General features: G+C 48.4%; 1 protein-coding gene across 1 annotated transcript; it reads right to left on the bottom strand.

The window, feature by feature from the left end:
• Positions 1-26,657, bottom strand: SEMA4F (ssemaphorin 4F; the record flags this gene model as incomplete). Its single annotated transcript, XM_080931976.1, has 14 exons — positions 26,457-26,657; positions 23,825-23,976; positions 22,915-22,974; positions 22,610-22,708; positions 18,283-18,376; positions 6,721-6,840; positions 6,475-6,626; positions 5,705-5,883; positions 5,360-5,507; positions 4,994-5,216; positions 4,762-4,871; positions 4,494-4,654; positions 874-932; positions 1-614 (listed from the first exon to the last, which is right to left on the bottom strand). The coding sequence occupies exons 1-14, from the start codon at positions 26,617-26,619 to the stop codon at positions 1-3; spliced, it is 2,334 nt and encodes a 777-aa protein (XP_080788102.1). The 5' UTR covers positions 26,620-26,657.
• Positions 26,658-27,596: the final 939 nt, after the last annotated feature.

The following is a 27,596-nucleotide window of genomic DNA, read 5'->3' as shown; positions in this document are numbered from 1 at the left end:
TTAAATGGATGTCTCATCACACGTGGCTAAAGGAGCCCCGGTGAGCCGGATGTGGGCTGGACTTGGGCATGAATCCAACAGGAAGGGTGGAGGGAAGCCACCAAAACCACTGCCGCGCTTACCCAGGGCCAGGGGCAGCCGTTCATCTTCAGGCGAAGGAGAGGGAGGGTCTTGGCTATAGCTTGTGGTCCCAGAAGGTGGAGCCCCTAGATCTAAGCCCACCTTGTCTCTAGCTAGAAGCTCCCTCTGTCTTCGACGCTGCTGACGGCGACCAATCAGGAGGAGAGTGAGGGATGCTGCGAGAACACCCAGGAAAAAGCCAACCAGTCCAGCTCCCACAACGGTGTGGGCCCGGTCTGAGGGCCCCTGCTGGCTGCCCCACACCAAGCTATAAGCAGCCACCACACGGGCAGCTCCACCCTCCTGACACTCGCAAGCATAAGCCCCCATGGCCCCTGGGGTCACCACGACCTCTAGACCATCCCTCCGGGGGGTGAGCGCGGTCACTCCACTGGGCTGGTGCCACACACAGGATGCCCAGGCAGAACTGGGGGAGCATGGCAGAACCACGTGGCCCACGGTGGCCACCGGAACTTCAAACACTACCGGATGTTCTGTGGAGAGAAGGCAAAGACACGAAAGACATGAGGCTACAGGCAGGAAGTAGGTTGGGGGTGGCATATGGAGAGATACCATATATAAGAGAGGCTCATAGCGACATTGCCAAAAGGGATTCCCAAGGATGGAAAGGCCCTGGGTCCTGGGCTGCCATGTCTTCATGGGTTCAAGTATTTTGAATGAGTCAAAAAAGATCAACTCTCTAGCCCCTCCCTTTCTATACATTTCGCCCACATTTCTCTGAACCATACAGACCTCCAGGTTCTTTCGGACACAAAGAGGAGACATCCGCTGACTCTATGTCTTGAACCATCCTACAAAGAAGAGAATATCTGAGAAATCTAGTGATCGACTGAATGTGCTTTCACCCTCCTCAGACCCTCACAGTACTGGTACTCAGCCCCATGGTACTTACTCCCAGTACCACAGTACTCGGTGACCACAGGACTTGGTTATAGTACTCAGCTAACACAGTACTTAGTTATCACAGTACTCAATTACCATAATACTTGGTTATCACAATACTAGGTTATCACAGTACATAGTTAACACAACACTCGGTTAACACAGTACTTGGTTATCATAGTACTCAGCTACACAGTACTTAGTTTTCACAGTACTAGGTTATTACAGTAGTAGTTTACCATAGTACTAGCTTATCACAGTACTAAGTTACCACAGTACTTGGTTACCACAATACTTGGTTAACACAGTACTCCAGAACCCATCATGTTATAAATCTCTCCTGGAGTTAGTGAGCATTCTCCCCTCCACCAAATCTTTCCTTAATATACCTTACGTTCCTCAAGGCATTTCCCTGTCAAATCTACACTCAGTCCTAGCAGACCATCTGTTGGGAAGATGCTTGGTGAGTATCCCCTAAGAGGAAGAGAAATCTAAGATGTGAAACTGGGCATAGCTACAGGGTGTCTCTTCACCTGAGGTCTCGAGAGGGGAGGGGCGGCTCATCAGACCAGCATGCTATTCGTGCGAGCAGGCGGACTTGACTTAAACCTTCAGCACCCAGGTAAAAGGCTGGTGCGAGGCCAGGCTGGTGGCCCGCCATGGGGCTTCAAAACAGAAAATCCCAGTTACTATGAAAAAGTACTTTGCAAACAGCCGACCAAAAAGTATCCCACTGAAAGGACTGGAATTAAAGATTAACAGCCGAGACTAGCTCAGGGGAGAGTGCCTCCCTGCACACAGACCTAGGTTTGAATCAGGCACGAATCCCGATGCCTGTGATCTCAGTGTGGGGGAGAATGAGGCAGGAATTTGAGGCCAGCCCAGGTTCTATAGATTAGGGTGAGTTATGGGCCAACCTGGGCTACAGACTAAGACCCTATCTCAGTTTAAATTAAAAGACTGTTATAAAACACATAAGCATACTGATATTGATGGTTTTATTTGAATCTTGACTTATACAGGTTGTTGGTTTGTTTGTTTTTGTTTTAATATATTTATTATGCCTGAATATATGCCTGCTCGCCAGAAGAGGGCACCAGTTCCCATTACAGATGGTTGATGAGTCACCCTTTTACCTGGGTGAGGTAAACGAGGAAACTGAAACATTAACTGTATTATTTGATAACACTAAGAAGCTAAGAATTGAGTATGGCTTCAACAGTATTAACCATTGTGTAACATGGTTATTTATTTTGTGTGGTGTGTGTGTGTGTGTGTGTGTGTGTGTGTGTTGAGGCCAGAGGACAGTTCTCATTCTGTACCAAATGACAATCTGTCATTCCTCAGGCAGCTTTTCCCTCTTCAGCGCACTACATGTGTGCAATACTCTCAGAGGCCAGCAGAGGGCACTGGAGCCCCTGGAACTGTGACCCATCCTGTAGATGCTAAGAACTGAACCTGAGTCTTCCAGAAGAGCAACCAGTGCTTTTAACTGCTGACCCTTACCTGCTGACCCATCTCTCCAGCACCCTTTTCTTTTTTGGTTTGTTTTTAGTGCCCTTGTTTGCTACAAAACTCAAAGATTTATGAATAAAGTAAGATGAAATCTAAGATCTGCTTCAAAATAACTGGCCGTGAAGTTGTTTAAAAACTCAGTGTTGGCTAGGCAGCAGTGGTGGAAGGGACAGAGATACAAAAATTTATCATTTTAGCCATATTTATTTATCATACTTTTAAATGTGTTTAAAATATCCAAGAATAAAATCTCTTTAGGAGAGTCCTTATGTGACAGAGAGCCACTCTGAACTGCTTAGGGTGAGATGCCAGGGGTTGGCATCCAGGTGGCATACGTTTAGGGTCGCCTCTGAGAGGCAAGTGGATGTCAGTTAGGAGCCCCCCAGCGGGAAGTGACTGGGTTGGGGGTACAGGCCAGCTGTACAAACCTGGCTGAGTTTGGTTCCCCAGAACCCACATCAAAGTTGGTCACAGTACAACAGGTATCCCAGAAGTCCCTGTGCAGCCCTACTGACTGAGGAGGAGGAAGAGACAGAAGACGCTGGAAGCCTGCAGGCAGCTTGAATACACAATAGTGAACCACAGACAGACCTTGTCTCAAAGCAGAATAGCATCCAGGGTTGTCCTCTGTCCTCTGACACACAGGCTGTGGCAATGGCATACACTTGCCAGTCCACATACATCCACTTCACATCAATATACACCATACATATACACTCCTACACTAGCACACACACACACACACACACACACACACACACTGTACCATACATATACACTCCTACACTAGCACACACACACACACACACACACACACACTGTACCATACATATACACTCCTACACTAGCTCACACACACACGCACACACACACACACTGTACCATACATATACACTCCTACACTAGCACACACACACACACACACACACACACTGTACCATACATATACACTCCTACACTAGCACACACACACACACACACACTGTACCATACATATACACTCCTACACTAGCTCACACACACACGCACACACACACACACTGTACCATACATATACACTCCTACACTAGCACACACACACACACACACACACTGTACCATACATATACACTCCTACACTAGCTCACACACACACACACACACACACACACTGTACCATACATATACACTCCTACACTAGCACACACACACACACATACACACACACACACACTGCACCATACATATACACTCCTACACTAGCACACACACACACATACACACACACACACACACTGCACCATACATATACACTCCTACACTAGCACACATACACACACTCACACACACCGCTGGCTTGGTGGCAGTGGAGGTGGAGGAAGCCAGTGTGGCAATGATCCACTGTCACTCAAGGTACAGTGTGTGCAGTGTGTGGTGTGAGCTCCTGGAGGGACTTCACTCCTCTCACAGAGCTGTGAGTGTGAGGGAGAGAGGAAATCACAGTGCATGCCTGGCCTGGCCGTGTCCCGGTGCTTAGGAAGCACTGCAGGGAGCGTGAAGTACAGGGTTGCAGGGGCATTCCGCAGCTCTGCCGGAGACACGTGTGTGCAGCGCAGGCATGAAATCACCTAAGCAGGGCGTGAAGGGAGGGGGCCGCCGGCCAGCGGTGGGGTGAGAGGAGAGGATTTCCAGTGAGGAGAGGAAGGCCACTGTGAGCTGCTAAGACAGAGACTGAGAAAGGTCTCCTAGAGACGTCTATCACTGGCTGACACGGACTCAGTCACACTATCGGGGCCTAGCATTCGTTAGACAGCACCAGACGGACAGACAGATGAGCTAATACGGCTGACAGATGGGCAGGCAAGTGATACAAGAGGCCACACAGACAGGATGGCACTGGCAGATGAGACAGGCATGTGGGAGGGGCGGAGTCCCGGAGGGCAGGCAAGAGAGCGTAGCAAAGCAAACACACTCACCCCCGGTGCTCGCCTGCATGAGCCACACAAGCATCAAGCCGGAAGCTCCAGGCACACGCGGGGTCCTGGGCCAGGATACACTCTGAGCAGCTCTGGAGACGGCCACAGTTGCCGGTGTTCACTTGTGTCACCTCGGTGTGGGAGCCCACTAGGAGCCAATCCTGGAGAAGTGGAGCGGGAGAGAAAATGTGATTCATCTTCCAGACCAGATCGTGAACTGGCCACGGACTCGATTCTTCCCAGCAGGCTCCCTGAATACACAACTCACACGGTACAATTTCATGCTCTCAACCGGCAGTGGTTCTGGGAACAAGGCCAGATCCTCCAGGACGCTGAGCTGAGCTCCGATGCGCACAGCCCGGTGGACATGTCCATCCTCTGCGGGAACGAAAGAAAGGGGCAAGAAAATGGCTTAACCGGCACTGTGCCTGAGATGTCACAGGGAACCTCTCTGTGGTGACAATATGCACTATATGCACTTGATTGATGCTTAAATATACCTGTCCCCAGGTAGAGCACGTCATATTCTTTCCCTGAGAGGCTGGTTACCCTGTGGGCCACAACTCTGAGATAGGCTGTATCTGTAGTGACCAGCAGGGGGCGGCCATCGACTGGAAACACAGGCCTGTCCATGAGTGGGTGGTCTCTGATAAAGGTGAGCACGCGGTCTGGCAGAGAGAGTGAGGATCCAAACTGCTGGAGCTTTATGTTGTTGGTGATGCACTAAAGGAGACAGATCTGGGTGACCATTTTTTCCTCAGGGAACAGAAAGCGTTGGGGACGATTAGCAAAGCTCTTGCTCTTTGCGATGGTGGGAGAAAAAAAAATCAAGCCTGAGATGAAGACTTACTTGCACTATCCCTCACCTCTCCAGGTCTGGGCTGGGGCACCTCGTTATCCATGACAGGTAGTCCCCTGTTGCAGTCATGTTTTAGCTCTCTAAAGGGACCATTCAGCACCGCCCGGATGTCTTGGGGTCGGAAGGCACACACAGCTGAGATGGCAGCTCCTTCCCTGGAGGAGTCACACATTGGAGCCAAGGATCTGGAGAGAGCTAGGTGACAGCCACTCATCCCCTACCAAATGAGTTGGTCCCCGAGAAACACACGGAGCCATGCAGCTGAGGGAAAGAGAGTCCACCTGCATTGACCGTACCAACTCCACGGCTCTCCCACCCTGTCACCCCGTCATCCACACCAGGACCCCCTCACCACTGGGAGGAAAAGATGCCATAAAAGATGGGGGTCCCCGTTCCAGGCTGAGGTCGAAGCTCTGTCATGTCCTGCAGAACCCCCGAGGCCCGGCCATGCTCCGGCCCTGGACACAGCAGGTCAGCCTTAAGAAACGTCGTCCATCTCTGCTGAAGGGTCTTCCGGCCCCCAAGGTCCCCCTGGAGTGATAAGAACATGGGAAACACTCTTTAGAAGATCAATACCAGACAAACTGCGTACAGATCCTCTTGTGTCGCCCCTGACTTCATAGCACACACGGACAGACAGGGAGACAGACATGCAGAAGGACAGACATTTAGTCTGAGAGGCTGGGGGTAATAGGGGACAAGGATAGATAGGGTTGTGATAACAAGGGCAGTGACAATGAAAATCGTGACAAAGAACTCACTTAGTCCTTAAAACACAGCTTGTCTTTGATTATTATATAAACTCTACATATATGTTTCGAAGGTGCCAAAGAACGAACTAGAGGTCACAGAGGCCGGAAGTGGTGAGGCAGGACTTGAACCTGGGTCCATCATCACATCCTTCCTTAAACTTCCTTAAACAACTTCCTATAGACAGTGTGTAGCAAGGGTAGGTGTGGGGGAGAGCCAGAGCCTTCTCCCTCACATTCCTCAAGCTCCCATGGCAGAAGCCTAGGTAGAGAACAAACCTTAAACCTAGGAGAGAGGCAAGAGAGACCCAGGGAGGAAGAGATGGGAGGCCAAACACTGGGAGATGACAGCCATCCATGACAAAGATCTCACCGCACAGACTCGGGCCACTCGTGGGACCTTGATGCGCTCATACGAATCCAACACTCGGGAGGTCTCCGTGAAGAAGAAGAAGATTTCATCGTCTCCATCTTCATCCCCCCACTCAGCCGGGCTCAGGACCACAGCTGCGACAAAGGCTGGGGCTGAAGGAACCAATGACCTCAGATCTTCAGACAGCCTGGGCCGACCCAGCCCCCACCAGACCTGTGTCCCGGAGGACCCTGTCCCTCTTCCCACCATTAAGCCAGGATGACAAGGTCTCAGTTCGAATCCAGTCCTCAGCTCGACCTACAGCTCGGGAGATAATTGGCTCGGTCCCCAGGAAGTTTTTCACAGTGGCTGTGTAGAGGACGCCCCCTGCAGGGAGACAGGAAGGAGATGACCAGTCAGAGACACACCCCTGGAAGCGGGAGCAGTCACAGGCAGAGCATGGGACAAAGCAGTGTAGCAACACAGACTGAGCACGCAGCAAATGTCATCACAGGGAACACCTGACTTACAGAAAGTGCTGGAGTAGGAAGCCTGCACTGAGGGAGAGGGCCAGAAGGACCAAGGCCTGACAGGGGCATAAAATCTCTAGCAGACATCCATCATCGGCTGTCACTGCGGTAACCTGGTGACGGCTAACTGTCCTGAGATTCCCCAGGTCGTGGCATTTGCTTTTCAGCAAACCCCAAATCTTCCTCAAGTTTACCATGATGGAACAGAGAGCCCGTGTTCTTTCTGAACATTGCTGGATACACTACCCCGGAACGATTCACGGCCCAAGAGCATGCTGGGATTGCCTGGATACTTGACGTAGTTAGTGAAGGTCCTCGGGCCCAGCAACTCTAACTGGGAAATAACTGGAGCACGTCCCAAGGCCTTGCATTTCAAACAAGCAGGGATCACTCCAATACAAGTGGTTCGAGCCTCACTCTGGGAAATACCAGCCCCGTCTGACGAGAGGAAGCTTCATAGAAAGTGAGGGTAACAGAGAGGTGGGGTTCTCCCTCCTGCACTGAGACAGTTTCGGGGACTCTAGGAATAAGAGATAAATCACAGGTACTTTGGGACAGAAGAGAGGGACAGCTCCGTCACCATGAATAACATGGGCAGGGGCTCAGACACAAGGAGTAAGAAAGTGGCTGTGGGCCATAGAACGTCACGGGCACCTGGGGGGCCTCAAGCAGCACCGGCCAGCATTCTGGGAAAAGCAAGGTGTCAGGGTTCTATCAGCTGCCGTGCACAAAGCACTGTGCTAAGTGCATCGCCAACACCATGGACTCCCTTCTGGGGAGAGGAGGACAAGCCTACGTTCAGAGTCATGGAGTCCTGAACTGGAAGAGGGAGACGGGAACGGACGATGATCCTGCCGTATCTATTTGGGGTGGCAGGAAAGTACCAGGGACTGAAACTGGGACCCCGCATTGGCCAGGCAAGTGTTCCCCACCTGAGCTATGTTCCCGCCCTCACAGCATCTCTGAAGAATGAAAGGTTAGAGGTCATCAGGACAAAGACAGGGAAGCAGTGAACAGAGCCATACTCAGGACCATGCTGCCAACGCCCACGAGGACAGACGTTTCTGTGCCAAGCAAATGAGCAGAGGCAAGGCTGGAGGCGTGGAGATGTGCCCTCACTTGTGAAGGGCACTCTGCCCTCCTGGGAAATGAAGTCTTTACCTCACAGGGAAGAGAACGCAGTTTTGTTTTTTTGTTTTTTGTTTTTTTTAAATGGGGAATGTAACATAATCAATTTGGTTTTTTTTTTTTTTTTTTGGATTTTTGTGTGTGTGTGTTTGTTTGTTTTTAAGAAAGCCATGAAGGCTGGAGGTATAGCTTAATGTTAGAGTATTGGCCTATGAAGCCCAAAGTCCTGGGTTAGAAGACCATGGTGAAAATGGTGACTGTGACAATGACAATGGCCAGGCATGGTGGTGTGGATTTGTGATCCCAGCAGTAGGGAGGCTGAGGCAAGAAGATCAGAGACTGGAGACAAGCCTGAACTCAAAAACAAGATGGCACCAACAAACAAGAAGGACCAAGCATGGTGGCACATGCCTTTCATCGAGGCGCTCTAGAAGCAGAGGCAAAGAGATGTCTGTGGGTTCAAGGTTAGCCTGGTCTAGACAGCAAGTTCTAGGATAGTCAGGGCTATGCGGAGAAACCCTGTCTCAAAAACAAAACAAAACAAACAAACAAACAAAAAACTAAAGATGGCTCAACCATTAAGAGCACCTGCTGCTCTTGCAGCAGACCTGAGTTTGGTTCCCAGCATCTACATGGAGGCTCACACCATCCTTCACCAACCCTCTTCTGGCCTCCTTGGGTACTGCAAGCATGTGGTACCCAGCCACACATGCATGCAACACACACACACACACACACACACACACACACACGAAATGAAAATGAAGAAGAGGAGGAGCCACCCCAACATTAAATTCACTGTGTGATGCTTTGGTTTGTGAACTCATTACAACAAAGGAATTTTTATATTTTCCAAAAGAGAAGAGGGGGAAGTAGAGGAAATGAGAAAGGATGAAGGGGGAGAAGAAAGAGAAACCGAGGAGGTAGAAGAGAAATAACAGCAACAAAGGACCATTCACACAGCTAAAGAAGGAGGGGGGACCAGGACAAGGCAGAGAGGAAAGGGGAGACCAAGCAGGTGCTTCTCGGAGAATGCGTTAGCGCAGACTTGAACACAAACTGAACAGGAGAGACAGGAGAACAGACGAAGGTATCTTCCCTGGTTTGTCATAAGTAACCAGGACGGGAAACAACAGAGGAAGGCAGCCGGAGAGGAAGGGCATTCACTCCTGGACACACTAAGCAACAGGGTTTTCAGAACACATGAAAAATTCAAGAAGGCAATTAAGAAAGGTCCAGGAAACACAGCCAGGGCCAACACCTACGCATCACTACACATCCTGTTTAGGTCCCGACAGGAACAGTGCAAAGGTACTGATCAGAAATGCAAATAGACTAGGCTAAGTCGGGGAGCTACACCTTCTAAAGGAGAGTATTCTGCGTGCAGCTGAGAGGTCAGACCAGAGAGCCAGGAGAAGCAAGAGCTTAAAGGAGCTTGCAGCCAGGGAAAGCAGGAGAGAGCAGGACCACACAGAAGGGAGCAGAGACATGCTGGAGGTAACAGATGGTCCATAAACGCTGTGTGTTGTTAGCAGTAGCCAGCCAGACACCCAGCCTTGAAACGACACTCAGTGCAGAGTGAAAAACAGCCAGGAGGCCTGGGAGACTTGTAGATTGAAAACTTCCTTGCAGGGTGTGGGAAGGAGAGAAAATTCTACCACTTGAGACTGTAAAGAGAGTTTTGACATCAGAAGACTTGGGTTTGAACTCTGAGACTACTCACTAGACAATACAATGTTGGGTGAACTGACTTTCCTAAACCCCGGGTTCTTCCGGGAGAAAGCCGCCTTCCACTCAGGACCAGCACAGGTGCCAGATAACAGTGCGGAAGCCTATCGAGGGCCTGCCACATGGTAGGCCCTCAGCACCATCCGTTACAGCCCCCGGGGAACTTCAGAGACACATGCTTGTCTTGCTGCTAGCAGAGGAGGGGCAGCTGTCAAATGACATGCCAATCCCTTCCAGAAGAGTTTAGGAAAGAAAACCAAATATTAGTCATAGGTCCCAGCAACAAATGGGACCCCACATGAGCCAACTCCGTACTCGCTGGGTGGTAGATGAGAGAGAATTGATACTGAAAAACGGATTGAAAAATGGTCCCTAGAACCAAGGCAGTGGTGGCACACGCCTTTAATCTCAGCACTTGGGTGGCAGAGACGGCTAGATCTCAGAGATCTGAAGCCAACCTGGTTTACAGATCAAGTTCCAGGACAGCCAGGGCTACACAGAGAAACCCTGTCTGAAAAAGGCAAGGGAAATGGTCCGTAAGAACAGCATGCACAGAAGCTCTAAAACCAAAACTCATAAGAAGCTGTGCTGCGGCTTCCTGAGACTGGAAGACATGGACGCAGGCAGTTATGCATATTTAGGGAGCGTGTCTTTAGGGGTGAAGGCGATACATAAGTACTGGAGGGATCACAGGTAATCACTCAAAGGCCTCGCTAGCACTGGAGGCAAAGGGTCCCGAACTACTCTAAGGGATCGATCCCCTGAAGAGCTAGCAACACTGAAACCTGCAATGGCAGAAGAGAACTGTCCCTCAGGGTGGACACTTCGGTGTCCCTCGGAAAAGGGCTGCTATGGGACACTAGGGGACAGAAGAAGGGACAGATACCTTGGTTTGGAAGTTGCAAGTTTCCAAGTGCTCAGGGAGAACCAGGGGTTCACCATGCTCTCAAATACTTACAGAAGGGACGTCAACTGCACAGATATAAAGACCACGTCCATAGGAGGACGTAAGACCAAGACACATTCTAGAGTCTCCCAGACATTCTCAACTCCAATATGACAGAACTGTAACCTTCATACAGTAAAATATTAATAAGTATGCAATTGTTTGCCCAACTATTGCTGAATGGATCAATTGGCAAGCATTCCAATACACACCTGGCTCAGTGGTGCCAGAAAACCCAACGCTGAAGGAGAAAGCTGAAGTAGAAGTATTAGATACTCCCAGGCTAGCCTGGGCTACACAGTGAGACTCTGCCTCTAGAGACCAAGGGCAGGGTATAATGGTGCACACCTTTAATCTCAGTACTTGGGAGGCAGAAGCAGGCAGCTCTGGAGGCCAGCCTGGTCTATATAGTGAGTTCCAGAACAGCCATAACCAAATAGTGAGACCTTGTCTCAAAAAGCAAAAACAAAACAAAAAACAACAAAAATCCAAAACCAAAACAAAAGAGCCTAAGGGCTGGGGTGGAACTCAGCAGTAAAGCTTTTGTACAAACTCTGGGGTCCAGCCTCAGCACCAAAACAAACAAAAACTAAAAACCTGCAAGAGAGAGAGATGAGATGACCCAGTGTGATGACCCAGTGTGATGGCCACAGTGTGATGACCACAGTGTGATGACCCAGTGTGATGGCCACAGTGTGATGGCCACAGTGTGATGACCCAGTGTGATGGCCACAGTGTGATGACCCAGTGTGATGACCCAGTGTGATGGCCACAGTGTGATGACCCAGTGTGATGACCCAGTGTGATGACCACAGTGTGATGACCCAGTGTGATGAACCAGTGTGATGACCACAGTGAGATGACCCAGTGTGATGACCCAGTGTGATGGCCACAGTGAGATGACCCAGTGTGATGACCCAGTGTGATGACCCAGTGTGATGACCCAGTGTGATGACCACAGTGAGATGACCCAGTGTGATGGCCACAGTGTGATGACCACAGTGTGATGACCCAGTGTGATGACCACAGTGAGATGACTCAGTGTGATGACCCAGTGTGATGGCCACAGTGTGATGACCACAGTGTGATGGCCACAGTGTGATGACCCAGTGTGATGACCACAGTGTGATGACCACAGTGTGATGGCCACAGTGTGATGACCCAGTGTGATGACCACAGTGTGATGACCACAGTGTGATGGCCACCGTGAGATGACACAGTGTGACAGAGTTTACTGAATATGCTAGTTAGAAAAAATTTCTGGGGTTAATTCAGCCTTATTTTATAAAATATTATAAATATACATACACAGGAGCTGGGACACTCTGTGGGTAAGAGAGCCTGCTGAGCTCAGACCCCAGGCACCCACAGAAAGCCACGCATTAATCATATGCAAGTCAATAGTCCCAGCACTGTGCGGGGCAGAAACAGTAAGATCACTAGAGCTTGCTGACTACTGCTTTAGCTCCAGGTTCAGGGAAGACCCTGTCTAGAGGGGACAAAGGTAGAGGGTGACAGAGCAGGACATTCTCTGACACCTCCACACTCACATGCATGTCAAACACATGTGTGCATACACCAAACCATGCATAACTGACGTAGACACACATGCACAAACATGTGTTTTTGCATGCATGTGCGCATATGTGTGTGCATTGTGTATGTGTGCATGTATGTATGTTTATGTGTGTATGCATATGGTATGTGTATGCATGTGTGTGTATATGTTTGTGTTCATGCACATGTGTGTATAGGTTATATATGTATGTATGTAGTCTTCAGAAAGACTGTTGAAGATGATATAACTACAGTTTTAATGATGCTTGATTCTGACTAATGTACTAGAAAAAATACGTTGGGTTGGGTTTTTTGAAATAGGATCTTCCTGGGATTGCCTTGATTTTCCTCACCAACCTCCTAAGGACTGGGATTTCCAACATAAACCACCTTTCTAATATGACTGTTTCTTTGGGGAAAAGGGACAGAAAGGGTTGAGACAGCATCTCATGTAACACAAACTAGCCTCAAACTTCCCATGTAGGCGAGGATGACCTTGATTTCCCTGCCCCTGCCTTCCAAGTACTTGAGATTAAGGTACGTATATCCCCTTCCCTGGCTAGGTTTCCTCCTTTTTAGTCACTTTTTTTTTTTTTTTTTTTTTTTTTTTGCAGTTAACATCTTTTATTTTATAACTCAAATATTAACATATTGTCACTTCAGAAATAAAAAGAAATTTCTTTTAAAGATTTATTTTATGCATATGAGTACACTGTAGCTGTCTTCAGACACACCAGTAGAGAGCATTGGATCCCGTGTGTGTGTGTGTGTGTGGTTGTGTGTGTGGTTGTCTTCAGACACACCAGAAGAGGGCATCAGATCCCATTACAGATGGTTGTGAGCCACCATGTGGTTGCTGGGATTTGAACTCAGGACCTCTGGACTCAGTCAGTGCTCTTAACCAGTGAGCCATCTCTCCAGCTCCGAAAACCTTCCTTCCTTCCCTTTCCTTTTTTTACAAGATCTCACGAAGCCCAATCTGGCCTAGAACTCACTATCTAGCTGAAAATGGCTTTGAACTCCTGATCTCCCAGCTCCTCCTTCCCAGTGCCAGGATTACAGGCACATGCTACCACACCCAGCGGCTCTCACGGCCTTTCTGCTACCGTCCTATCATGTCCCCCATTTTCTGGGCCAAGGATTAGATTACAGGCTATCTTTTTTTCATCAGTCTACTAGTGAGTCACGAGAGATAACATGTTTGCCCACTACTGCTCTCTATCGGCCATAAAAGATCCTATGGCTGCCATGTGTCAGCGTATACTTGTACATCAGATGTGGATTTCAGAGACTGGGTTTGACCAAAGTCAAACAGTCAGCAGCTGCACACCTGAACACTTGCAGGGCACCTTGGCAGAAGCACTGCCACCAGATGGAACAGTTCTGGAATCCAGAGGAAAAAGGTGCTGGAAGGGTTCCAAAAAAGAAATAACAAAAGCTTCGGCTCATCATCGCGAAAACCTGATTTATTACGAGATGTGGTGGGAAGACAAAGACAATGGACCGCTGGCTCCGGTGTGGATGCCTGGATCTGAACAGTACTCCGAACCCAGAGAGAGGCTGGGTGAGAAGCAGGTTTGGAGGACTCACAGGAAGATGGTGAGTGTTTGTTAGGGCACAATGGTTTTGATACGCTTGTGGGACGTTGAAGCACAGTTGTCTAAAAAGAAGCTGGATGTGTGTTCTCCATCCAGGTTAGGTCTGGGAGGCAGGTAAAGAACCCAGAGCCATCAGAAGGTGGTGGAGAAAGACACCACAGGGCTGGTTAAGATCACAACTGTGGATAAGACGAGGCTTTTGGGGGGAAGCCAACCTTCAAAGGGCAAGCAGAAGACAAGGAGACTGCAAGGACCCACCATGATTTTAGGCTAATAGGAATCGGCTGCCAAAATATTCACATTTTTCTCCCGAGTAGAAATATCACAAATAAAGATACTGAGATGATTTTGCCAATTTTATCTGACTACACTACAGATAAATGTCATATTTCAAAAGTGTAGTTACAGCTAGACATGGGTGTATATCTGTTGTCCCAGCTCACGGGAGGCTGAGGTAAGACTATCAGCAGAGGGTCAAAGCCAGCCTGGGCAACAGAGAGACCTGCCTACAAAACCCAACACCAGCCACAATAATAAATCCTAGATTATTAGGATTACCCCCAAAGAAAAGCAAGTACCAGCAAATATGAAGAAAGCTGTTTGACCTCACCAGGAGAAATGCTATTCAAAATACAAATCAGGGCTAGGGGAGGTGTACATTTTTAGTCTCAGTTCTCAGGAGGCAGGGGCAGGAAGATTTCTAGAAGTTCAAGGCCAGCCTACTGAGTCAGTTCTATGTCAGCCAATGACCATAGCAAAGCCACATCTTAAAAAAGAAAGAAGAAAGAAAGAGAAAAGGAAAAAAAGGGTAAATTTACAGGTCGAATTGGACACTGGAAGAGATTTTTCAATTAAATAATAATAAATGAAACCAAGAAAATAAACTTAAAAGAAAGTTTCTCCCCTTAAACTATGTCTTATTATGAATTTTCTTCCTCACAGAACAGACAAGTTATCCAGAGACTCACACATCCTTAAAGAGTATAGCTTAGGGGAAAAAATGCTAATAACCACATCACGTTCCTACACCTAGGAGGTCATTGTATTGACACACAATTCTGCAAAATGTGGCAGTGTCTACAACAGCTACAACTCAGAAATCCTTCTTAATGGCCCCAGCAACCAATTCAGAATTTTGCCAAAACTGTTGGTAGAAAGCCAAGAAAAATATTGACTGAGTTGTTTTATTCAAACCTAAGCTTGTACAAACCAGGTCTCCTTTGGTCCAGCAGCGGGTAATAATCCCAGTGGCTGGGTACTGTAGTTATTCAGCCTTTTGCTTGCCTTCAAACAGAACATCATCAACTGTATGACTGAAGGATGATTTAAAAATAAAGTCATAAAGTGTCAATTTTTGGTTCGTACAAAATATTATCCAAGCTGGAAGTGTTGGTGCACGCTTTTAATCTTAATATTCTGGAGGCAGAGGCAGGTGGTTTTCTGTGAGCTCAAGGTCAGCCTGGTCTACACAGTGAGACATTGTGAGGCGCTGTCTAGAAAATGAATAAATAAGCCAGGTGTTGTGGTGCACGCCTTTGATCTCAGCACTTAGTGGCAGAGGCAAGTGGATTTCTGAGTTTGAGGCCAGCCTGATCTACAAAGTGAATTTCAGGACAGCCAGAGTTATACAGAGAAACAAACAAAAACAAAAATTAAAGAAATAATTAAAACTTTTGTAATGTGTCCAAAAATAAAAGAAAAACTGTATTTTATAATAACCTTGACCACACATGTCAGGAAAGAGAGAAGACACAGCTTGATCCAAGATCACAAGTCCTGAACCAGCTAGCGAGGGAAGACAGACTGAGCCCTGTTCACACCATTCATCAAGTTCAAATATTCCGAGAACCAAGTCAGAGAGAAATTTTTAAAGGGATGGCCTTCTGTGAGCCTAACACCAGCCTGGTCTACATGTTAAATTCCAGGACAGTCAGGACTACACAGGGAGAAGTCCTGATCCCCAAACCAAACCAAAACTAATAATAAATTAAATAAATAATAAATAAATAAGTCAGGGTTGGAGAGATGGCTCAGTGGTTAAGAGCATTTGCTGTTCTTTAAGAAAACCCGGGTTCAGCTCTAAGCACACACATCACTGGTGGTCCATAGCCACCCATAACTCCAGTCCCAGGGGACCCGATGCTCTTCTGACCTCTGAAGGCACCAGGCAAACACATGTTGAACTAACATATGTGTAGTCAAAACATTCACACACATAAAAAAAACAAAGAAAACACCAACAAAACACACACACACACACACACACACACACAGCATAAAGGAAAAGTTGTGTGGCTTGAAATACTAACACCCTACCTGAACTGAGAATTTACCCAACAAGAAACAAAATAAGTACCAGAGCATGAGAAAAACTGCAACTTCACTGGCATTCCAAGACACACACATTAAAGCAGAGCGCCACTTTTAGCCGTAGATTAGCACAGGCGCTCTTAAATGACAACAATATATTAACGGCAAATTTAATGTGAGAAAACAAAATACCCTCATACACCAGTGGCTGAGGGTGTGAATGGGTACACCCCATCTAAAGACACCATTAGCTTTCCATAATGAGCCATAAAATATCACACCCTTCAATGTGGTGATCATTTCTAGGGACCTGAGAAGATAACCAAAACTGACGGCTCAGACCATACACATACAAGCTCACCGTAGCAATACGAACAATACTGAAAACTTTAACGGAAACACAAAGTAACAACAACCGGAGTTATCTAATTAACGTACAGTACACTCAGAAGACAAAGAGCACACCGCCTTTTAAAACTGTCTTCTCAGCTGGGCATCGTGGTCCATGCCTTCAATCCCAGTGCGTGGAAGGCAGAGAAAAGCTGGCAAATCACTGAGTTCAAGGCCAGCCTGGTCTACAGAGTCAGTTCCAGAACAGCCAGAGCTGCATAGTAAGACCCTGTCTCAAAGCACCAGAAATAAGTAGATGGAAAGATAGATAGATAGACGGATGGATGGATGGATGGATGGATGGATGGATGGATGGATGGATGGACGGACGGACGGACGGACAGACAGACAGACAGACCTAATGGAATTTTTAAAATGCCTTCCTAAAGTATTTTTGGAGCTGAGGATGAAGCCCAGTTGCAGAAGCCTGGGTTTCGTCACCAGCACAGCATAAGACGGATGCAAACCTATCATTCCAGCCTCTGAAAATAGAGGCAGGAGGATCAGAAACTCAGGCTTGTCTTTGGCTATGTAGAGAGTTTGAGGCTAGCCTGAGCTACACATGTGACTTTGTCTCAAAATAGCAACAAAAAAGTATTTGAAGATCATATAGAAAGTTCTATAAAAGCTTTGCGCAGTGGCAGTGGCATAGCCAATGAGGTTTATCCGAGACGTGATTATCGCCAATTGAAAGTTCTATAAAGTCAAGTTACACGACAAAGTTCAATTTTATATTCCCGTGAGGAATTAAACACGTTAAATGTTACAATGCACACGTAAGATTTCTATTCTGTTCCTTCTGCACTGTCATGAGGAAACAGCTGGCTTGTCTCTGAATTTGGGGAGTCTACATGAGGTGCCCTCTCATAAAACATAGCTTATGTACACAAACAATCCATTCCCTACGCCAATAACGTCCTCACCTCCAAAAGGAGTCTGGACGGGGACCACCCTGAGCAACTGCAGGTGACTCCTTCAAAGGCGATAACAAAATAAATTGAAAAATGGCCCATTCCCCTGAAAAGGGGCCAACAAAGTGTATGTGGGTGTGTGAACACATCTTAAAGGCTAGAAAGGAATATCCTGAAATACTGGCAGTGGTTTTCCTAAGTAGAGATATTCTAGAAGTGAAGTAAGTGATAGCTACAGGAAACATGGAGCCACTTACACCAAATTAAATTCAACTTAATTTAAAATTCCCTCATCCCCTCACTGCAAGGGCTTAATGGCCAAGGTATAGCGAGCAGCCACCGTATCTGACAAAGCGTCCCGCCATCTCGGTTACCACACACAAAGATCATTTGCATTGTGCTGTTCTACTTTAAGTCTTCTTAGAATGCTCTCTCCAAATGTGTCACACCCCATGCTGCAGCCGACCCCTCCCGCAAACAGGAACGGGTGCCTCGAGAGGAGAAGATGGAGCACACAGAAGCAGCAATCGCACCAGAGGTGCAGAGGCCACATTCTCTACAGAGGAGCCGGTGCGGGGTGGGGGATATCATCCTATGGCAGTCACACTCACTCGGGGACATGAGTGCAGGAGACAGCCCGAGGGAAGAAGAGACACAGAAACTGGAGCAGCAGGGGTGGGGCAGGAGATCGTTAGAGCAAGAATCGGGGACTCTTGGCTCTCCCCACTCACCAGCCATTACAGCTGCTGACCGCTGACCTGGCTCAAAAGGACATTTCCCCCGGCCACTCTCAAGTCTTTCAACCTGCTGGAAACTGGACACATCCTACAGACCAGAAGGGGAGGGGCGGGTGTTTATGGGGAAGGTTCACGGTGAGAATTAAACATAAGATCAAATGAAGGAAAAGCCCGTCCCCACCCCATCTCCCCACCCCCATCTCCGTATACAACCTTACCCCTGCCTCCTCTGTCCACTCACTCTCTCTCTGCTTTATTCCTCTCGGCCCCCAGGCCTGCCCCCCACAGTCCCTCATGAAGGCGTTCCTAGACTAGCCCTAGAAAATACACAAGGCTGGACATACACCTTCCCTCTGAAGTTCTGGAGTCTCTAACTGCCTAGATGTGCTACAGCCAAAGAAATGCAAGAAAGAAGCTCCGAAGAAAGGCAAAGAAAACCGTAAGTCTACGGGGAAGCTGAAGCCCAAGGGCTTGAAGAGAGCAGAGTATCATTCTCCCTCAGTTCCTAGGACAGAGGGAGGGCCAGGGTTCCACATCCAAGCAGAGAAAGAACCTGAAGTCAGTGAAGAAAGACCTAAGTCTTCAATCTTGATCTAAGGGCTTGAGAGGTAAGTATCTTCTTCTCCAGAGGTCGGAGGTAACAGGCAGACTTTCACCAGGGTCAGTCACAAGTGACCTTAGCGTACAGCACTAAGTTTCAAGACAACATATCTAAAAGTGGAAACCAAGGACGTTCTCATGCTATAACTCAAAGGAACATTGCTGTAGTTGGCTTCTAGTCAAAGTTACATGGACATGCCAGCCTGCTGTCTCTAGCTCACAAACTCAACGGACATCCACTGTGGCTCCAGCTTCAGTGTTCTGATGGCGCTCAGGGGCCAGGGGCGGGAAGTAAAGAAGCGCCCCATGCTGTTACTGAAATATGTCTGTCACTCCTCTCTCTGAGGCAGACGGCAGACAAGGAGATTCACTATAGTTCTTAAAGGAGACTTGTGAAGATGAGGGGTGATCTGATGGCCTTTCCAAAGGAAGAGATTGGATCAAAAGAGCACTTCAGAATGAAAGACACCCCCAAAAGAGGCACAGCACTCCATGTGTGTGACAGAGAACAGCCCTGACTGAAGAGAAGGATGGTGGTTTTGTGACTACCCGGGTGCTAGGACAATGGTGAAATTCAGTTAGCACCCAGTGTGGCTGTACCTCTTCCCTCCTACCTTACCTACTGCTCGCCCTATGCTGAAGAGCTCCACCCCCAATTCACTGCCTTACTTACCTCATATCAATCTTCCAGAATCACGAACACACCACATACACACACGCGCACGCGCGCGCGCACACACACACACACACACACACACACACACACACGGCCCACCACTGCCCCGGAGTACAAACTCTAACCCAAACTACTTATATTCTACTATTTGCCAATATGGATCTTTGTTCTGTCTAAACAAAGTACCTATCATCCTGGACACCAAACTGTTTTCCCATCCCTGTGCCTAAAACTGTTCCCTTCCATTTCACCAAAGACCAAAGAGATGGGCCCTGCTCTGATCCCTATCCACTTCAATCTCTATGTATCAACTGGCACTTTCCATTCATCTCCTTGAGATATCCATTTCCTTGAAATATCCCTTTCCTTGAGATATCCCTTTCCTGGGCTCTTGAAACTCTATCTTCCTGAGTCCTTCCTCCTATTCGATATTTGTTTCTCTAGCTCCTTCTTTTGCTAATTCCACTATGTTTATCCTTGGAATCTATCTGTAGTCTTTCTAACATATCATTCAGACATCATTTATTCTTGTATTTCCCGTCTATGTAAATCACTGGCCCAGCTCTCTGAGACTGACGTCCTCTAATGAGTCCATGTCTTCCAAATCCAAGTCCATATTCTACTGAATGCTGGGCTTTCTCACAATATTTACCTGCCAAATTCTTAAAATTCCACATGTCAAAACTAGCTCCCTTCTGGTTCCCCCAGTGGCATAACCCTATCATCTAACCTTCCAACCTTTGAGAAAGTGAGCCACTCATTAACAAATAGGTTCTGGCTATTAAGATGACCTTGCACTGGGGTGTGAGAATGGAAGATGGCCTCACTAGTTTTCTCTATCTGTACATGGAGATTCCTCATCACATCACCATGTCAGCGGACAGTCCCACTGTCAGCTGTGGTGAAGGCAAGTCCCTAAAGCTGAGATCCAGGGATGGATAGGTAGGCTCTCCTGAGCAGTGAAGTTGGAATTGGCCCTTTGGACTCACCCAAGAAAAATAAACAGAAGGCAAATAAAGGACCTCTCCCAGACAGGAAACCAACAACAAAGGATTCTCCAGGATGAATGAATCCTGTCAAATGGCACAAGAGATTGCAGGCTGGCCACAGGGACAGGGTTATAGAACATATCTAGGTTCAAATATTGGCTCTGCCTCTTCTAGATTCATGGGCTTAGCCATAGTATCTAATTTCTCTGAATATCAGTTTTCTTGCATATAAAATAAGTCATACCTGGACACCATGATGTGGTGATAAAATTAAACTTAATTGTGAATATAAGGTACCTAAACCAGCAACAGTGAGTGACCATTACATTTGCGATGGTCATTATTGAAGCCTAGTATTTTTCTCTACTAATGGCTGGCGTTCCCTCAACAAGTCATGTTAAGATATATTTTTCCAATGTATGAAGGAACGTGGCACTGAAAGACAACACTCTCACTAAAAACAGTTAGTTCCAGAGCTTCATAAAGACCGTCGTTTCTCCATAGTCATCCGTGAGTTGTGTCTAGATCAAAGATGTCAGGGAACACTTATCCACAAACTCAACCTCATTACTTGGGGAGCGTCAGCACTGATGGAAAGCAGGAACATAATCAAACGGAATAAGAGAGGAAAAGCAGAAGAGGGTGTTGGAAGAGTCTACAGAGCAGGCTCAGGATGGATCTTGGTAATGCCAGCTCACCTTCTTCCTCCAGAGAACGGCCCCTTGGTTCATGAGTCTGTTACATAGAAGGCTTCAGAACCCTAGCTCCGCTCTTCATTCCCGAAATCTTTCAAGAATAGATGGGGCCCAAGACACACCAACCATCACAGGCATTCCCAGAATATATTCCATCTTGGTACTTTGGCTAGGACCCACTAGGGTCCCAACAACTCAGAGATCTAAGGAAGAAAGGTAAGTCTAAGAAGATGAGCTGGGATGGTCATAGTACGTCCGAGTGTCCTGGGAAAAATAACCCTGCTGCCCTGCAGACCTGGTGGTAGCTACAAAGAACTAAACTGTCAGTATAGGTTGATGAGATTCAGAGGTTTTCAAAGACTATCCAGAACTAATAAACTGATCCAGACTTTTGTAAAGAGCACATGGAAAAAATAGAACTAGCCCAACTAAACCTGAGGAAAGCCTGGAGCCATCCTATACCAGAGACAGGAGGATGCTGTGGAACAGAGGGTTTGGGGGATGTGTACTATCTAGGCCCAAGTGGATCACTATATTAGTGCAGACTGCAGAACAGTCTGGTCAGTATGTAGTTCAGGATCAAAGCCAAGAAAGAAACATGGTGGACACGGTTGTGTGCAAAGGACATGTAGCCTTCCTGACTCACCCCAGCACTCAGTCACAAATCTGCTGCCAGAAGACCAGTGGTGACCACTGTACAATTAACAGAGAAAGGTCAGAGTTCCAATCATGTAGCTGTGACTAGACGAGGCATCATTGGGAATATATTCATGCCAAGACTGCCTGGGGTTGAGGGTGGGAAATCCCACAAGCTTTCACCAATAAACAAGATCCTGAAGAAAATGTGGTTGACCGGGTGACTCACCCCAAAGAGTCAGAGCGCAGAGCCAGCTGGTACCACATTACAGGGTGGTGACATCAGTAGTCATGAGAGTCACACCCTGCAGAGAATGGGGTTGGCAGAAGATGCCAGAAATGATGAGGCATTCTATGGGAGAAGAGAGACTGGGACTGTCCTTATGAAGAAACAGGCTCCAGCTGCTGAGACGGACAAAGAAACATGCGTGTCTGGCTTCTGAAGTATCTCTTGGATTTGTCCAGTTCCCAGGACACTACTCACTGTCTCAACTGTTACACCTAGCATAATCTACCCTCTGCAGACAATGTCTTCCCTGCCCCAATGTCCCTCCCCTGAAGACAAAGACTCCACCCTATAAAGGCATCCTAATACTTACCCGCCATAGGGTTGTCTTAACCATGCCCAACATGGTCCCTCCCAAAAATCCCTTCCCACCCTCTCACCCACTCCCGATTAACTCACACTGCTGTGGGCTCCCTCTCCCTCTGCCCCTGTCACTCACAATAACCCCGCACTTCGGATCAAAAGCGAAGGTACCACACGTGAGGAGGTGAGAGGCATTGACAATGGCGAGAATCTGGATAAAATTGTGACATTCGTCCTGGGAGAGTTAGAGAGGGTTAGAATCAGAAGCAGTGGGTATGAGGAAGGACGGGGTTGGGTACAGAGTTAGAGGCAGCTGTGGAATGGGGGCGTGTAGACAATGGTGTTAGAGTTTTTGCCTGGGCCCTTCAGGATAGGAGCATTGCTGGTGATTGGGCCACGGTCTCCACAGACACTCAAGACACGGTGTGGGCTTCCACCTACCTCTTTCTTGCCTTTCTTCCTACAGTTCTGTCTGTGTGTCTCGGGTACCATCCAGTCGATCTGGGAAAGAAAAAGAACTCGTTTCCCCAGGTTCCCTCCCCCTGCCCCCGCCACCCCTGCACACTAAATCCAAGGGAAAAGAGACAGTTCTACAAACTTCAACAATCTGAAAACATCTAAGATTTCCTACTCTCTGCACTTCCTTTCCAGTGGTAGTCCCCTACCCAGGGACTCTTTACAGAGCTGAGGATGGCCTTGAACTTCTAATCATCTTGTCTCCACCCCCTTAGCTCTGGGATCACAGTCATACACCATGTGGCGCTGGACTTCAAATGCAGGAACTGTCCGTGCTAGGCAAGCACGTCACCTACTGAGCGAACAGCCAACCCCAAAGTACAGTCAAGGAAATGGAATATATCAGAAAGTTATCACTTTATGACCGACAATGCTGTTCCGAGTTCCCATCAGGACTCATTTATGTTTCTGTGCACTGTGTTACTGTCTTACTAATATATGGCGAAATCAGTTTGCAAACTCTCCCCTCTCCTCCCCCCCGGAAAAATCACTGTTCTCGTGGTAGCACTGCCCGCTGCCCTTGAAATGTGCCACTGAACCCTTCCCCCATCCTTATGCCTCCCTCAGAGCCTTTCCCATCACCATGCCCCCTCCCATAGCTGACACAGGTAAGACAACCCTCTTCCCAGTATCTCCTCCCTTACTGGCAGACAAGGGTCTACACACTGTGAGGGGTGTCGTCAGCCCCATCCTCTATTCCGTCCAGTGATGGTCTTACCAATACCCACCACAGTCACTCCACAGAAAACCCTGCTCCATCCCACCTACAGCCCTCAAGGTGATGGATTTAAACGCATGCTACGGGCTCCGGGTCCCCCACACACTCATCTCTCACCCTCCGGGGTCTTTCCCCAGAGAAGGGCAGGGTTAAAGCAAAGATGCTGTCCCGCGCACCGACGTAAAGCGTGTGAGAGGCAGGATCCACGAGGAGGACAGAGTAATTGGACGCATGAGGAGCCGCAAACCGGGTGAGATAGGAGTCAGCCTCTGGCAGGAAGAGAAGGGGACAGTGACATCAGCCATCCCATCAGGAACACCGGGTCCCCAAAGGGCATGATTTTTGTTGTCTTTCAGGGACTAGTCATTTGGGGCGAGAACGTCCACAAACCAACCATTTTCTTGTCCCCCGTGGAAGACAACTAAGGAGGCAGAATAGTGAGCGCTCGGCCCAGGCAGGCACGCTTTCCCATGAAAGGAACACTAACGGCTGAACAGATATTAACCTGTCCTTTCTCATGGCAATCTGACACTAAACTGTAAAGGGCCTATGGAGAGTATAAGTATTCTCTCCACTTGCCTCTTGTTGTGGTTGTTGTTGAGAAGAACTATCATTATTTTGCCCAAGCACTCAGCTGGGGTTAAAGGTGCGTACACCACAGCGGGCACTGTTTCACAAACACATTTGGAGTCCTCTTCCTGTCTCACCCTGTACCCCTGGCTTCCCCTTACCCCATGGAAGCCGAGGCTGTCATGATGGATGGGTATGTGTCTCTGAAATAGACCAGCCTGCATTTAAACACAGCTCTTCCCTTACCAGCTGTGTGCACTCCGAGGGCCTCCTCTTCCCCGCAGGCTGTGGGGAGAATGACGTGAGGTGACAAGTGGACACGCCACCGTCTCAGAGGCTCCCGTCCTTCCTTCCTTAGCACGCATTCCGCCTAGACTCGGGCTAAACTCACTATCAGCACCTAAAACATTTCACTATTTAAAACAGGCAGCTCTGTGAGAATTCACCTTGGCCCCATCTCCGGGGAGACAAACCATTTGTGCTGCTGACTCTGTTTGCCTGGCCATCCAGGCCTCTCTGGATCCTGGACATCAGCGAAGACTGGCGTCTGTAACTCTCTTTATGGACTGTGGGTTCAGCACGAACTGAAACTCCAGAGTCTGACCTTTGCCCTCTGGACTCATGGCATCTGCCGATGTCATTTCACCTGAGCTCTACGTTGCTGTGACCCATTGTGAGCTGTGGCTTCGTTTGCACCCACTGAGAAGAAAACAAGCCCAGTGCCACACTCATGCCCTCATCAGCAGAGGGTTTAAACGGTTGGCGGCATGAACAACGTATAGCGCCCCTGGCTCATCAAATGCCGTCATCAAGAACCTGAGCCCTGGGCTGCAGGGACGGCTCAGCGCTTAAGAGCACCAACTGCTCTTCCAGAGGTCCTGAGTTCAACTCCCACATGGTGGCTCACAACCATCTGTAATAGGATCTGATGCCTTCTTCTGGTGTGTCTCAAGAAAATGGCAGTGTACTTATATCCATAAAATAAATAAATAAATTTTAAAAAAAGAACCTAAGCCCTATCCTGCTTTTTTTAAAGTTTATTTTATTTTTAGATTTATTTGTTATATGTACACTGTAGCCATCCTCAGACACACCAGAAAAGGGCACAGATCTCATTACAGATGGTTGTGAGCCACCATGTGGTTGCTGGGATTTGAACTCAGGACCTCTGGGAGAGCAGTCAGTGCTCTTAACCACTGAGCTACCTCTCCAGCCCGATCCTGCTTTGTTTTTTTGTTTTTTTTTTTTTTTGTTTGTTTGTTTGTTTGTTTTAAATATGTAATTTTTAGGATTCTTTTAAATTAGTATTGGAGGGCACTATAAGTAACCACAGAATCCTGTTCTCTTGGAGCTGGAATTGCAGGCGGTTGTTCAATTCCAGCTCCAGTTGAACTCAGGACCTCTGGAAAAGCAGTCAGTGCTCTTAACCACTGAGCCATCTCCTTCCCTCCCCCCCCCCCCCCCGTTTGATTTGTGTGAAGAACTTTGAATCAGCTCATTGAAGTGTTTTCTAGCACTCAAAGTGGGGAATGAGCGGCGAACATTCGGGAAATTAAAGTTAAAGTGGGTTGATAGCGGAGGCTGGGAAGGAGAGATGTCAGCCGTATGGTTAGTGGGCTGGAGGGATACGGGTCTGGATGGCGGTGGGAGGGCACTGGAAATGAAGCTGAAAAGACGGAAATTCCGGGCTAGGGATCAAGGTGGGTCTTGATGACCCGTTAGAATGAAAGAGAGAGAAGACAGGGAATAGCCTGGGCTATGAAACGAAGTGATAGGTGCAGGTGTATGTGCGGACAACAGAGGGATAAAGGACTGAAATGGACAACCTTGGGCAAACCCCAGGCCCTCCCTGGGCCTCAGTATCCAGGTCTGCAGGGTGACAGGCTGTTCCCTGAAGAAAAAGGAGGGCTTCAGTAGCACCCTGGTTGTGTCTTGGAAGCTGCGGTGCGAGGCCAGATTGGGGGTGGGAGAGGTGAGATGGAGTGGGGTGGGGTGGGATGAGATGAGATGGAAAGACACCGGGTAGAGAGGTCTCAGCCTTGGTCCCAGAGGGGTGTGCACCGTGCACAGGGGCCCTAGATGTTGCCACTGGGTTTAGCAAGGTAGGTGGGTGTGGGCACCTGCTGGCAAGGGCAGGGCACCATGCAAAGGGCCGAGGACAAGAGTTCCTGCATCTTACCGGAGATGGGCAGCGAGGTTCTAGGCACGGAGCGGGGGACGCGGCCGCACACCGGGGCGCTCAGCATCGCCAGCAGCAGCAGCAGCAGCGACGGCGGCGGCGGGAAGGGAAAGACCGGAGGCGGCCGGGGGCCCGGGCGGGGCCGCTCGGCCCAGGGCAGCATCTCTGACTCCGCCTGGTGCCGGGTGGGGCGCGTCCGGCAGCCTCTACTCAGTGCCGCTACTGCGTGGGCCTCGGCCCCTCTCGGATCCCCTCGGCGGAGCTCGGCCTGCAGCGGTGAGATGAAACACAACCCGACTCCTCCCACTCACAAAGGAACCAATGGAGAACCGGTTTCTTCCTATGACCAATCAAAATTGAGTGGAGGAGGGCCGAGGAAGAGAGGCCCAACCCACGTGTAGGTGGAGCTAAGACAGGTGTAGGTGTGGGTTTCTTCCTCAGAAGGCTGGAAGCATTACTAGGCCTGGAGTCACCAGTGGATTTGCAGCAGTTGCTCCAAATTCCCAAATATCCGTATCTGTACTACTAGGAGCATATATATAATACTAGGGGAAATATGTATGAGTACAGGCACTAGATTTTTCAGAATTATTTCTGTGTTCCTGCAAGATGGCTCAGTGAGTAAAGGCGCCGGCTGCTGAATTTGAAGTCTGAGTTGGATTTCATCACTGTCCCCACCCCGGGACCCCACAACATGGAAATCAGAGAAGCCACTTGCTCAGATGGTCCTCTGACCCCCACATGCACGCCATAGCACTCACGGCCCCCAACACACAATAAATAAATTAAAAGGCAAATACACTTGCGAAAATATTAATTTCTTTTCTCGTTGCTAAGATCTAACATAAGAAAAGGTTTATTTTGGCTCACAGTTGAAAAATATAATGCACCATTATAGAAAAGGCAGGGTGGCAAAAAAAACTGAGGAGTCTGGTCACATTGCATCTGCAATAGGAAGAAGAGAGTACATGCTGCTTCTCCCTCCCCACACTCCTCCCTCCCTCTCTCCCTCCCTCCCTCTCTCTCTCTCCCTCCCTCCCCCCACCCATGTCAACCCACGGTAGGGAGCCATCCATAATCAGCATAATCAGGGTGGGTCTTCCCACAACAACTAGTAACTGCCTCACAATGATTCCTAGA

The sequence above is a fragment of the Micromys minutus genome (genome assembly GCF_963924665.1).
Source record: "Micromys minutus genome assembly, chromosome: 18".
NCBI lineage: Eukaryota > Metazoa > Chordata > Mammalia > Rodentia > Muridae > Micromys > Micromys minutus.
Note: the sequence above shows the minus strand (reverse complement) of the source record. Positions and strands in the feature narration are given on the sequence as shown.